The following is a 14,764-nucleotide window of genomic DNA, read 5'->3' as shown; positions in this document are numbered from 1 at the left end:
ATATATATAGCTCTCTCCTTTTTGTTTAATTAAAAACTGGTTTGTAGAAGCATGTACATAGTAGTTGAACAAATACATGAAGAGTTTACCTCCTTTTTAGCTAAGGCATAGCTAGTCTGTGATGACCGTGGAGAATCATCAATGTTTTACCCTGTACAGATGTGTCCACATTTTTCTTTGTGTGAGATATCCTTGTCTCTATGGTTGAGAAGAGGAATTGCCAACTCACAACAATCGTAAGACTTTGGCGTCAGTAATACATCAAGGAAGTGTCATCACTGTATATAGGACAGGGCAAATTGGGTACAAGAAAAAGGATCCTTCCCGCCTTGGGAGTGAGAGGGGGTCTCGACCCTAGGTAAAATTTCTAATGTTGCTCCCTCCAGTCCTAAACATGCTCTGAAGAGGGGGAGCTAAGGGGAAGAATCTGTAAGTCTCACCTGTCAGAAGACTGAATCAGCACCACATACGTTCCTGTGCTAAGGTGGGAGGACAAATACTGTAGTTATTATTATACTGGGGGACATAACAACACTGGCCTCTCTGATCACAGACAATTAGTTTGACAGAACATGGATTTACATAGACATCACTCGGTAACAGCACTGATTGTAGAAATATGATTGTCAATGTTTTGGAGAAAAATAATCTAAATTTAAATGTATCTTTTTCTAGAATGTTTTTCTGTAATTCTATGGAAAATATATTTATTAACAACCCACAAGTACATCTTGCATGATAATATGTTAATGTTTCTACTTCTGTTTTTAAATTTCTATTTACTGTGAACTAAAGAAGAAAAAAAAACTTAGTGATTTCTCATATTAATACACTCTTGGTACTTAGCAATATGGGAAAATTAGAATGAACCAACCTAATGAAGACCAGCTCTATATTCCAGTCCGTTACCCTATGTCCCTTTGATTGGAACGTAAAGTATTGGAGTTGAATAAAAAGATCTGGTTTATTCCGATTGAGAATGGGCAGTACCTTCTAAAATTCTTCAAAAATTGCCATAATAGACACTTTTTTCCATTAAATTGTGAAAACAATAGAGGCAGTTAAAAGGGATGGGCCATTTATTACTCTGAATAGTGGATAATGTATTTGTAAAGAGACCCAAACTAAATTGCGACTAGAACTAATAATATTGCAAAAATGCATAAAAGAAAATATATGTACATATATGATAAAAAGCACTGTTATTATCTGCTCATATATGCGATATATCAATATACCGGTACTTAAAGAGTGCATTCATTTATGAAATGGTCGATCTCCAAAAGATGTTATTTCTTGCTAAAGCTTTTCAAGTTTATATGCAAAAATGCATAAAAGAAAAATAAGTTTAATAAACAAGAAAGAATTTTGGCACATCATAAAACTTACCAACATCACATATTTCTATATTTACAGGGACGCATGGGAACAATTTCAAATGGTGAAGTTTGAACAAGATATTCCAATAAAAATCTACAACATGGGATGCATAATTAGTACCTGGGTAAGAAATTGGTGTTTCTCTTTTCCTATCTACACTGTACCTAGGTTCTACAGTAAATGGCCTAGCCTTCTCTCGCCGATTTCAATCATCACTGTTTAAGTCTGAAATGTTCTCTCTATATAGTCTATTTTGGCAAAATGTTAAGTTATGTCTACCTATAGGTACATACCCTAAGAGTTTTTGACAGACTCAAATACAAAATTGTCTTAATCAACATAATTTTTCCGATCTTGTAATATCATTGTATAACAAAATGATGTTGATGTCACACTAAGAAAATGTTGACACAGAAGTGCCACTATAAGTTAACTTATGAGTACTGATATTTTGTTTCTGTGCCAGTAGGATTGTAAACCATAAGATCATAATTTCTATGCTCTTTGAAAAATGCATAAAAAAATAATTGATGGTTTGAAAACATATACCAAATTACAGTATATTGTGATACAGACTAATGGTATCATGCCACTATATGCATTGCAACACACTTACATAAATAACTTGTGCTTTAAATTATCTCCCCTTTATACTCAGTCATAGCTTGACAAAGGGACCAGTTGGTCTTGAAACATTGCAATAGGTTTAATATGAACAATGTTTGTGTATAGAGTAAAACTTGAAATTATCTCCCCTTTATATGCATCTATTACAGAAAATATTCTGTGGCTGATGCATGTATACTTCAATTGAAAGTTTCATCAAGATATCTTAAAAAGTTAAAATGTATGGCCCAGGCAAACTTTAACCATAAACATAGCACTTAATTTACTTAATCTTTGACTTTGAAGTGATGAAGGTCACAGTGACCTAATGATGGCGTAATGCACACCATTTGTCAGTGATGCATGCACACATTTTATGAATATCTTTTAACGGCTAGAGATCCCCGGAATTATGGGCCTCACAAGGTTTTTTTTATTAGAATGTGAAGAACCAGGACCAGAGAAACCAGTACTTAAATAATATGGGTACATTCATTCAACGTAAAGTGTTTACTTACAAGATTATAAACTTACTAAACCTGTGATGTATATCCAGATACACATCCTCAATACTCCAGGGGTTACACTCACTTGCGCTCTCTACAGAGTAGGTAGACTAGACTGTAACCCTTGGCTAGTGAAAGATGACAGAGAATGTGCATCAGACAAAACATTCAGTATATAGCTACTAGTGACCTAAACTAACAAACATACACTTGATACAGAAAGACTTACTGCTGTCACCCAAATCATCTTACCTAATTAGACCCACATATATACAATTAGCAGAAAAGTCATCATATTTTACAATACACATTTGATATTAATATTTTTCTAATTAACAACTTTTCTTTTAAACAGTTGACTATAATATTGTTATAACATGTATATGATAACATTATTTTCAAAAATTTATTTATTGTGTCACATTACATATCAACTTCAGCACCAGAATTATAAGCTACCCCGGTAATATTATACTCAGATATAATTCAGGATCTTCACATTGTACCTTATGGAAGCTAAGATGGACGGATTCTTCTACATTTCAAGCAGATTAAATTTTCAGTAGATTTGCGGCATGCAAAATTATGTCATAAATATGATTGCCCATATGATATAGTTAGTACGGCCATTGACCATTACAGTGTAGTGCAAAACTTTAACTCTGCAAATTTGTTTTATGGACAAAAAGCTTAGATTTGAGCACCAAAGTTAAAGGCTAGGCAGAACTTAAAGCGCTTAACCATCTGATACAGAGCGTAGAATTTTATTATGACTGTTAGCTCTAATACAGAGCGTAGAATTTTATTATGACTGTTAGCTCTAATACAGACTGTAGAATTTATTATCGATGGTAGCCTCTTATAAGGATTGATATCATTTTATCACAGTATTTATCTGACAACAAACTCTGGCCTGGTAATAAGCCCACCCATATATCTATATCAGCTTAGTAGAAATTCCAACTTTGGTATTGGTCCCTGGGCTTATTGCAGGGGAAATACTCTTTTGATGGCAATCTCTCATACAGACTAAAATTGAACCATTCCCTTAATAAAAGCAAATATCTATACAAGCTTTTTTAAGTAGAATTGCACAAGAAATATCTGACATAATATATTTAGATATTGCATCATGGTGTAAAATTAGTATTTAAACAAACTTATATAAAACAACCAAGTAAAAGGTAGCAGATGAACTTATCATCAAGACTATTGATATGGATCCACTTATCAGACCCTATTTGACCTAATTATCATCAGGGACACTTAACAAATTTGGGAAAATGAGAATGATTGTAGAACCTTCCAAAATTCTCAAAGATTAGCTATGTATAGACACTTGTCTTCGAGTAACGAGTAAATCATAATGAAAAGATGGGATGTTCAGACCAGAAAAGACAGGTTTATCATGGAGTTCCGGGAAACGAACTGACGGATGGAACTGGGAAAAAAGTCATCAACATAAATCTATTTTGGGAAATTGAACAATTATTATAATACTCTAGATACCTGGTACATGAAATTAAAGCGTTCAAGTTTTATTTCAGCCTTTCTTTATTACAGCATGATCACAATGTCTTTCTAAATCAGTCAATTGTGAGGAATTGATTTAAATTAATGGATCTATTTCCTAAAATTTTCCAATGAGCAATTTTTAAAAGGATAAATAGAAAAAAATCACACTTTTTTAGGTCACCTGAGCTTTACCTCAATAGGCCGATTTAACTGAAACTCTGTCTAGGAATGATCAACTCATGGTCCTGACAAACTTAACTTAACAATATACTTAACTATTTTTTACTCAAATTGGTAGGGATGATTGACATCATGATCTCCACTTCATATTTCAACAACAAAAATAAATACTGTAGGACTCAGGTGACCGTTAAGGCCCATGAGAACTCTTGTTGATTAGGAATGGGTCCTTCACAGGACCTAAACAGTACCCAGATAAACCTCCGACAGATAAGGGGTTCCTTATAAAGGATGGGGTGTTTATAAGGTCAATGACTGTAGTCAGTGCTTGTTGTACTATGACCTTAAGAGACCTCTAGTACTCATGTGCATGGATACTCATACAAATTGTACATAATAAAACAGAATTTTTGTTGGATTGTGAATTCAAAAAACAAATGTTCTAGCTGTTAGTTAAAGCTATTTATAGCTGACCTGATAATATGAAAGGTTACATTTCAAAAAACTTAGCGCTTGCAGTAATCAAAGACTAGATGCACGTGTTAAACAGATACACTTTATAGTAAGGCCATGTATCACAACATGAAATTTGAAAAAATATACATGTACAGTACTTTGTTATGGTTATTTACACAAAAACAATATACAATGACATTTAAATCAGAAAAATACATGAAATTATGCAGAACATCCAAAAAACGTCCTATAGTTACATATATACACCAGGTACAAGTATATATGTTGCACTACTTAAACCCAGTTTAATCTCATCAGTTGCGTAGCACTGTGCACAAGTACATATCAATAATGTCCATACTATTACAGAAACACGCCAGCATGGAATTAGATACAGCGCCTAACCAACATGAACTAACATACACATGTTCCTGTACACGACCATCCTCAGAGACACCTGATTCCATCTTGAAATATTTACAAAATCTACAAGGACATGATAAACAATCACATGTACAATACATATGCAGGTACATGTATTGCAGGTTAATATAGAACTGTGTGTACTTAAGGTACTAAATAGACATCTGTTGGTGTACATGTTGTATATGTCAATTCTCATAAAACTATTTCATTGTACATGTCTGTTACTGATCCATCGCTTACTGTACTAGTATTCAAAGTGAACTTTAATACAATTCTATTAAAACACAAAAAGCACCGGAAGCAAAAGTTCAAAACATTTTCTACAGACATCCACTGTCTTACACTTAATTACATGTCATCGTAATGAATTTCTACAGACATCCACCGTCTTACACTTAATTACATGTCATCGTAATGAATTTCTACAGACATCCACCGTCTTACACTGAATTACATGTCATCGTAATGAATGTGTAGGTCGCTCTGGATGGAAATGGTTTGACAAAATGTGGTTACATTAATTGGCATGATGTAGTTGATACTTCAAAAACTCACACAGTTTTTAATTATGATATCTTATTTTGTATACATGCATTCACTTTGAGTTAATTATCATGCAATAAAAATAGCTGGTCAGTGATGTCCCCACAAATCCTTATACAGTTGTATTTACAATTAACGACAATAAATGTAATTCTAACTTGAACAAATATGGTTCTTTTAATTTGAAAGTCTTGGATATGTATAGATAATATATTGCATGTTATGTACCCAAACCAAATTCTAATGAGCTGTTTGCATTGTCTGATGAATATTTAAAGAAATTTCAATGTTGCTAAATGTATGAGGAATGTTTTGGCCCACATACAGTGTTTCAATTTGTGGTCCCAGCATATGTACATTTAGGCTCTGAATTTTAATATAAAATATAGCTCATGGATGTAAATAATGTAGTTATGGCTATATAAAGTCTTATAAATTATTTGAGAAATGAAATTAGAATGTTTACAAAAAATACTGTAATAATGGTTACCATATACAAGTTTATTGACAAATTCCTAAACACTAATATTTTGTCAAATATGTGTCATTATTTGTAATTTTTTACATAGAATTTACCACATAATTTGGGCATCTATTTTCTGAAAAATTTGAAAGCTTGGCAATTGTGGCAATACAAAAATATGTCTGCTCTATAAAACATCCTCATCTATGGGGAATTTTTACGATATGGTACTTCTAAAACTTTACGATTAAGAACATTGATGATGACAAATTGTGAGCTATCGTGGTAGCAATCTATCTAAAAGCACATCTGTACTTGTTCCCAGTCATGTGGTTAATCCCATAAATTAACATCTGTCTTCTTCACATTCATAACTAAACCTTTCACCCCTAGGTAACTTGAGTAGACTCTACTATACATTCATCTGGATGAGTCCATGATAGTCTACAGTGGTGAAAGGACTAAACTGTGACAGGAAACAATTTTCAAACGATTGTCATATCAACAGAACTGAAGTTGATTGAATTATTTTATATTTCCTGCCCTGTTAGATAAAACATTTTTGAATTTATTTGTCAAATGTGATTTTTATCAACAAGTATACATAACAAGGACATTCTTTTTTTCCAAACTGTTCCATATCAATTTTTGATAAAATCGATTCAAACATCCTTACAGAAATTGTGTGCAAACACAGGTAGCATTGATTTAAATGTTTATGGTGGTTTTTTTTTAAATTGCAGGCATTTTCTAATTTAGCAGGAGTGCTAAGGTGCAAGTTAATAATCAGTAGGAAAACGTATCCTATAATTAATATAATCAAATTATAGAAATAATTTTTCCTTAAATACAATTTTCTTATGTAAAGATACATCTTATGGGTCACACTCTGAGACTGTATATTGTAATATAGTACATTCCTTATTTCACTTTCCCTGTTAAACATATTGCTTTATATTAAAGAATGAATACCAACAAAAAAGTATAATATGGCACAACACAGGTAAGAAATAAACATTGCTTTTATAGTAGTTTTTGCCATATAAAAATAGACCTACAATGCCCAATAAATTCAATAAATCAAGGTTAAGCAATTTGACAGGTTTCATTAGGTAATGCACTCATTGCACTGCCCTATGAACAATACCGGTAATGTTAACCTTCTACAATGAAGACTATTTTGGCATAGTAGCAACCAAATGCAACATATTAGTGGTGCGCGACAATCTCCGATTTCATCATAATATCTTTTGTCAATGATATATAATATTATTTCTATCAAGTATCGATAAATATTGAAATTTAGAAGAAATATAACAAAACATGTTAAAAGTAACACTGTGTCATTTTTTGTTGCTCATAAGGAGTAGTCAAACCAGTTCTGGATAAAAAAAACAACAGTAACAGACTTAAAATGAATTGGATGGCTGATTAAGATTATGTGAAAGAGATTTTCCATTTATGTGTTCCATGTATTCTGAACTATTTTCTGAGTGAATTGAACTCATTGTAATGTCTTAATTTTTTGGAAAATCAAGCAATTTTTGGTATTCAGCTATAAAAAACTAGGCATAAGAAAATTATTTATTTTTTCCAAACTTGGCAGAATAAAGAATTATTATACACTGTTTTAAGGCATTGTTATAAATAACAATGGTGATAATAAATAATTAAGGCAATTTAACTACAGTATTTATCACATTGTTATTTATTTGCCTTGGAACCTGATAACAGTCCTTCCTTGACCTCAGACTTGACAGCTGCTACAAGTTCATTTTCCCTCTTATTTTACAAAACACTGTCTTATTTTACAAAACACTGTATGTGTTTCAAATAATCTCTGTATGTGGGAGATGCCAATCACGTAATTTCAACTTGTGTCAATGAACATTTGATAGGACATATTGAATTATGACATTTTGAATGTTTAAGCTTTAAGGTTAATTTTCAGGCCCTTTGGACATTGCTGCAAAGATAACATTGGTAGGCAAATTAAATCACACAGGTTGTTACAGTAATCTAATGTCAACTTTGAGGACATTTAAATGTGCAACTTCCAAGGTGATACATTTTCCAGTACATGTAACATAAAGCAAACTGTACCTGTAGAAATAATCTAATGACTTAAGAATAAAGTTTGATTTCATGAAACAATCTCAAAGATAGCTACTCTATTGCATACATTATTTACATAATAACTAGTGACCATAATAAAAACATGGGGTAATCTTTCTGTCATCTTTATCAATACATTTTGATGGTTGAAATCTGATGGCATTATCTCAACTTCATAAATTTTTCAAAATAGTGTAATTGATTTCTCAAACAAATCATAAAAGCATCCAAATACTAATTGCATATTTTAGGTGAAATCAACAATACACAAATTTGAATATCATTTTGCGTCCAAAATAGAGACAATCACAAAACCTGAAGAAAAATATGACATTAATAACCTAGTATTGTAAGTTCAGTATGTAAAGTTTGAACACAACCTAGTGTAGATCTCTTGCCTGTCATTCCTTTTTATCTTTTTTCTTAAACGTTGCCAATTTGGGAACTTTGACGTAGCCTGCTGCTGAGGATCCCACGTCGTAACTCTTGTTAGCGACCCACTTGGCACCCCCAATTCCCATGCCCACTGCTCCTGTAGCTGTGCTGTAAATACCAGAGGACATCCTCCAGATAAGATTTCCTTGAGCCTTTGGGTCTGAAAAAGATATTCAGCTTTACCAATATTGCGATGTAAATTGTAAATACATTAAAGACTCTACCCATGTCATGATGTGTAACAATATATTGCCCAATTTCTTAGACCCCTGGTGCTTTCTTGAAACAAAATGTATCAAAACATTGAAATGAAACAAGAAAGGCTACTTCAATACTCTATTTCTCTGGGAAACTTATTCCTTCTTGGATGTGTTGAAATGCAAAAACAATCTCTACTTCACTAACTACAAATTTAGGAATCAATAAGAAGCCCAGAGGGCCTGTATCGCTCACCTGGATATTTGAGCAATTATTGGGATATAGTTTCAATAAAAGAAATTATGCAAATAAATATATTGAGCCCCAGACTAACTGAAACTACTCTTTCCCAGCATGCTACAGGTCAAATTATAATCACACAGGGCCTCCTGATAACGCAGAAGACATTGTTTTAAGTTTGTTTTACATATTTGACCTTGGAAGTAGGTCAAGGTCACTTATTTAAGGAAACTTGTTGGCACTCCATGCCAGGTACCTACTGGCAAACTATCGACTTGGGCCTTCTTGTTATTCCTCAGAATTTTTTCAAAGAGTTTTAATATATTTAATGCCTGTGACCTTTAAAGTAGGTCAAGGTCATTTATTTTTGGAAAGCTTATATCACTCTGTCCCCGATACCCACTGGCAAAGTATCATTGCTCTAGTCCTCTTGGTTATTCAGTAGAAGTTGTTAAAAGTTTTTAACATATTTTACCCTTGTGATCTTGAAAGTAGGCCAAGGTCATTTATTTGAAGAAACATTATAGTGCTTCATGTCAGGCACCTACTGGCCAAGTATCATTACTCTGGGCCTCCTGGTTATTCTGAAGAATTTGAGGCAATTTTTAGCAATCTGTCCCAGTTACCTACTGGCCAAATATCATTGATCCAGGCTTCTTGGTTATTCAGAAGATGTTTAAATGTTTTTAACACATTTGATTCTTGTGATCTAGTTGAGGAAACTTTATAGCACTACTTACCAGGTACCTGCTGGCCAAATATCATTACTCTAGGTCTCCCAGTTATTCAAAAGATGTTTAAATGTTTTAAACACATTTAGTTTTGTGATCTTTAAAGTAGGTCAAGTTCATTTGTTTGAGGAAAATTTGAAGCACTTCATGCCAGGTACCTACTGGCCAAGTATTATTATGCTGGGCCTCCTGGTTTATACAAATTTAACCCCTGTGACATTGAAAGTAGGTCAAGGTTATTTATTTGAAGAAACTTTATATCACTCTGTCCCAGGTACCTACTGGCCAAGTATTAGTATGCTGGGCCTCCTGGTTTTTACAAATTTAAACCCTGTGACATTGAAAGTAGGTCAAGGTTATTTATTTGAAGAAACTTTACATCACTCTGTCCCAGGTACCTACTGGCCAAATATCATGGCCCTAGGTCCTTAAGTTCTCAGAAGAGGTTGTTCAAAGAAAAAGTTGACAGACGACACACAACACACGTACCATACCATAAACTCAACTGTCACTTGGGTACAGGTGAGCTAAATATTAAATGCAGCATCCCCATCTTACTATATGCACATGTTCATTTGATCTTCATCACATATTCATACAAATGCCAGACTCGCTCAAAAACTAAGGGACTAGTTTTAGTCACAAAGTTAATGCACTTGTTGATTAAAATGGTCTCTACTATTGTAAATTTAAATACAGCATCCCAACTTTAAGCTTTGCACATCTCCATATTATTCTCATCAGGAACAAAATAATTTGGACAAAAACAGTGGGACTAGTTGAGTGTCACAAGGTAATATAAAAATTAACAACAAAATGCATCCCCTTTTAATGTGCGAACAAAAAGAATTAAAATCTTTTGCTTTCTTTTTCAAATTTTGTGAACTCTTCCCCATTTTCCAGTCATTAGGCCTAGTACATGTATATTTACCCGACATCTCATCTGTCTTTTTGTCTACATCGTAGTTCGGGGACTCATTTTCTTTGACATCATTGTGCACTACCTCCTGTTTAGATTGATCTCCATCATCTTTCATATCATTGACATCAGTGACAATCTCAACTTGCTCAGATACAGGTTTCTGAGAGAAAGAAAAGAAACGTTTTGTGTAAAGAAATGATGTTACACTTGTATAAGATATGAGAAGAGTCTTGTGTTGATAAATGCAGACACTGCAACTTGTTGTGAATGGGTTTTGGTAATTATTAAATAGTATATCTTGTTACTGAAAGAAAAACATGTTTTGCGTGCCAGCTTGTATTACGGCATGTATATGTCTTTCAATCCCCAATTAGTTCCTCTGGGGTAGTTACTAATTTATCATTTGACAGCAATTATTAAATTAGCATCTTTCATCTTGTAATCTTCCTCCGTCGATACCGACGATTTCAGAAGTCAGTCTTGTGTTTGTGCATTAATTATTACGTACAGTGATTTTTATTATATTTTTGTTATTTGCTATAGGATAAAAACAGGTTAAAAGCAGTGAGTGAGTGTTAGTTATGGTGTAGGTTTTGTATATGTTCGATTATGTTATATGTGGTGCATGTCCTGAATTCTGCTAGTGTTTCTGATTGGATCATTGTTTTGGGTAGGAGGTTCCACTGTGTTATGGTGTATGGAAATAATCAGTGTCTGTATGCGTGTTTGGATGTGTAGATATGTCTGTAACTACGGTCGTGTCCTTGACGTGTTCTGGTGTCTGCGGGGATGAGATTGTTAGTATTTATTGCTACTTGTTGGTGTATTTTCTTGTTCTGCATGTGTGTAGTGTTGGCCATTGCAAGTTGTGTATCATATCTGTGACTGAGCTTGTGATATGGTATTTGTTTAGGACATATCGTGCTGCTCTTCGTTGTACTTTTTCTAATTGGTTTATGTTATTTGTATAATGTGGGTCCAAAACTGAAGAGCAATATTCGAGTTTTGGTCCTACAATGGCCTTGTATGCATATTCTTTTATGTGTGGTGAATTTATTTTTAGGTTGCGTTTCAGAAAGCGTAGTGATTTATTTGCATTTGATGTGATGTTGTTAATGTGTTTGTCCCATTTTAAGTTGTTCTGAATGGTGATGCCTAGATATTTGTTTGAAGATACATATTCCAGTGTGTGGTCATGGAGTGTGTATTGGTGTTTAATTTGTGTGCGTTTTGGTGATATAGTGAGTATGGTGCATTTGTCTGGGTGGAATTTCATGAGCCAGTTCTCTTCCCATTTACAAGCTGCATCTAAATCTGCTTGTAGTTTTGTCGTGTCGTCTTTGTTGTTGATTGTTTTGTACAGTATGCTGTCGTCTGCAAAAAGTCTTAGTGTACTGTGTGATATGTATTTGGGGAAGTCGTTGATGTATATGAGGAAGAGGACTGGTCCCAAACAGGTTCCTTGAGGCACTCCAGATGTTACTGGGATTTTGTCGGAGTGTTTGCCCTCAAGTACTACTGTTCGGGTGCGTTGTGATAGGAAGTCTGTTATCCATGTTAGTGTGGTTCCGGTGATGCCGTAATAATTGAGTTTGTACTGTATGTGTTTGTGTGGGACTTTGTCAAAGTCCATTATGATAATGTCTGTTTGTTTGTTGTTGTTGTGGTTCTGTGCGAGGTCTTGCATGAATGTAATGAGTTGTGTTTCGCAAGATCTTGATGTGCGGAAGTCATGTTGTAGGTCGTGCAGTATTTTGTTGTCTTCTAAGTGTTTCATGGTTGCGCTTGTGATGATGTGTTCTAGGAGTTTGCATGCGATGCATGTGAGTGATATTGGTCTGTAGTTTGTTGGGTTGTATTTGTCTCCTTTTTTGTATATGGGGTTTACGTTGGCATGTTTCCAGTCATTGGGTAATGTTCCTGTATTGAGTGATGTTTGGAATATTTTTGTTAGTATTAGTGCTGTGATATCCTTGGTTCTTTTAGTATTCTGCCGTGAATATGGTCTGGGCCTGCAGCTTCATGTTGCTTAATTTGTGTGGGTTAATGTTATTTAGTAGTTTTTCGACTCCTTGGCATGTTATGTGTATATAATCTCGCATGGGTGGATGAGGTGATATTTCTTTGTCAGGTATTGTTGTGTTTTGTTCTGGTGTGAAGTCTCCTTGGAACAGTTCATTTAGTATGTTTGCCTTTGTTTCTGGGTCTGTTGTGAGGTGCCGTTTTTACATAGTGCTATGATGTCTGTGTTTTCTTTTTTTGTGGTTTTGATGAACGAGAAGAGTTTTTTAGGGTTGCATTTGTTCCTTGTGCTGGGGTCTTCAGGTTCGCCTATTGGTAGATCTGTAATCATCTTCTCAATGTATTGTAGGTATGCATTGCAGGTTTGTTTTTGTACTTCAGCTTTTACTGTTTTGAATGTGTGGATAAGTTTGTGGTTTGTCTTTGATTTGTGGTGGAGGCGTTTAGACTTGTTTGAGAGGCGGCGAAGTGAGTTGTTCATCCAGGGTAGTCTGTGTTTGTATGTTAGTGATTTTATTGGAATGTTTTTTTTTTCTGTAGATGTATGAAGTGTGGTTTTGAAACTTACCCAAAGGTCTTGTGTGTTTTGATGTTCTAGGTCCTGAAAGTTGTTATTTAGATTAGTGAGGTCTTTTCTGATGTTGTCCCAGTTTGCTTTGTTATATAGGTTAATGTTCCTAGGTGGTTTGCGTGTTTTTTGTAGTCTAATGTCTGCTTCTGTATATATGATGTCGTGATCTGCCTTGTCTATCGGTGGGACTATTTCTTGTTAATTGTTCCTTTAGCAGTACTGTAGGCATTCTAAGACAGGTCAGTTGATTGATTGATTGATTGATTAGCTAGTGTATAAGTTATTCCGTTAAAACATTTGAAGTTGAGTACTGTACAGTAAGCGTCTGTCAACGACAGCTTAGATACAAACCTTCCAAACGCAACTCTTGACAGTTTGCAAAATGCTCGCCATTTTGACGGGAAACTTCGAATCTTTCAACTTCACAGACTCAATTTGTGGTTGTCATCAACTTGAATTAATCGTTTTCAGCACGCTGATATAATTACTCATTTAAATATCGCCAATTTCGTACAAATGTCGAAGAGGTTAGATTTCAAGCCAACTACGTCGTCTGCAGTGTGCCACGTTGTTTATTTTGGACACAAAAGCCTTTAATTTTAAATGAAATGTAAAATAAATTTTGATTGGCCAAAAGCTCTTCCAGATGATTCTGTAAACCAATCGTCTAAGTCGTAACAAAATTGAGAATGACCTTCACCTGTATGCAAAACAAAGATTGCCTTCGATTCTGCAATGCATCCAACACGGTTCCTTTTTGAAATTTATGTACTCTTCTTTTTGTTAAAATGCATTTATCTTCTGTTAATACATTAACAATCATTTTATTAGTTTACCGTTGATGTTCTTGGCTTATTCCATATTCAGGGAATTATGCTCTGGCCTTACATCTACTGCAGTACGATTTCTAAATATAGATTTTGGTCATGGTGTAATTATAGTCCATTTCCGAAAAACATATTTTTGGTATGCGGACAGATCGCGTATTACTACTATGACTACGTTTACAATTAGTGATGCATATGTTGAATTACAAGACCGAAGTGTCCACAAAACCATAATTCGAACTCAAAATCGATAAGACTACGGCAAACTATGAACAAAGGAGAGTCCATTGAAACAAATACTAGGATAATTAACAGTTTAGTCAAGGTGTATCGGAAGTGTAAGATCATATCGTATGTAAACAACAAACCCTCTTTAAGGCACTCTCACGAGCATAATAAAAAAACCGACCTTCATGTCACAGAAAAAAGCATATTCCCTGCGAGATCCTGATTGCGACCATAAAACTTGTCCATAGTCGTCAGTCATCAATTAATCTGCATCTTTGGTAACCATGTGTTGTAATAAGTTTGTCCACCAGCAGTCTACATCTAACAAGGAAATCGTGGTATTTTATTTGAGTACAGGATCGACTGCAACATGTTAACACTGTAAGCGTAGAGGAACATG

General features: G+C 34.2%; 1 protein-coding gene across 1 annotated transcript; it reads right to left on the bottom strand.

The window, feature by feature from the left end:
* Positions 1 to 4,315: 4,315 nt before the first annotated feature.
* On the bottom strand, positions 4,316 to 13,894 carry LOC110457659. The gene is made up of 3 exons (XM_021509013.1): positions 13,661 to 13,894; positions 10,726 to 10,876; positions 4,316 to 8,785 (listed from the first exon to the last, which is right to left on the bottom strand). Exons 1-3 carry the CDS (start codon positions 13,700 to 13,702, stop codon positions 8,592 to 8,594), a joined length of 387 nt encoding a protein of 128 aa, XP_021364688.1. The 5' UTR covers positions 13,703 to 13,894; the 3' UTR covers positions 4,316 to 8,591.
* Positions 13,895 to 14,764: the final 870 nt, after the last annotated feature.

This window comes from Mizuhopecten yessoensis, unplaced genomic scaffold (assembly GCF_002113885.1).
Source record: "Mizuhopecten yessoensis strain PY_sf001 unplaced genomic scaffold, ASM211388v2 scaffold9289, whole genome shotgun sequence".
Lineage (NCBI taxonomy): Eukaryota > Metazoa > Mollusca > Bivalvia > Pectinida > Pectinidae > Mizuhopecten > Mizuhopecten yessoensis.
This window is presented reverse-complemented; position numbering and strand designations above follow the sequence as displayed.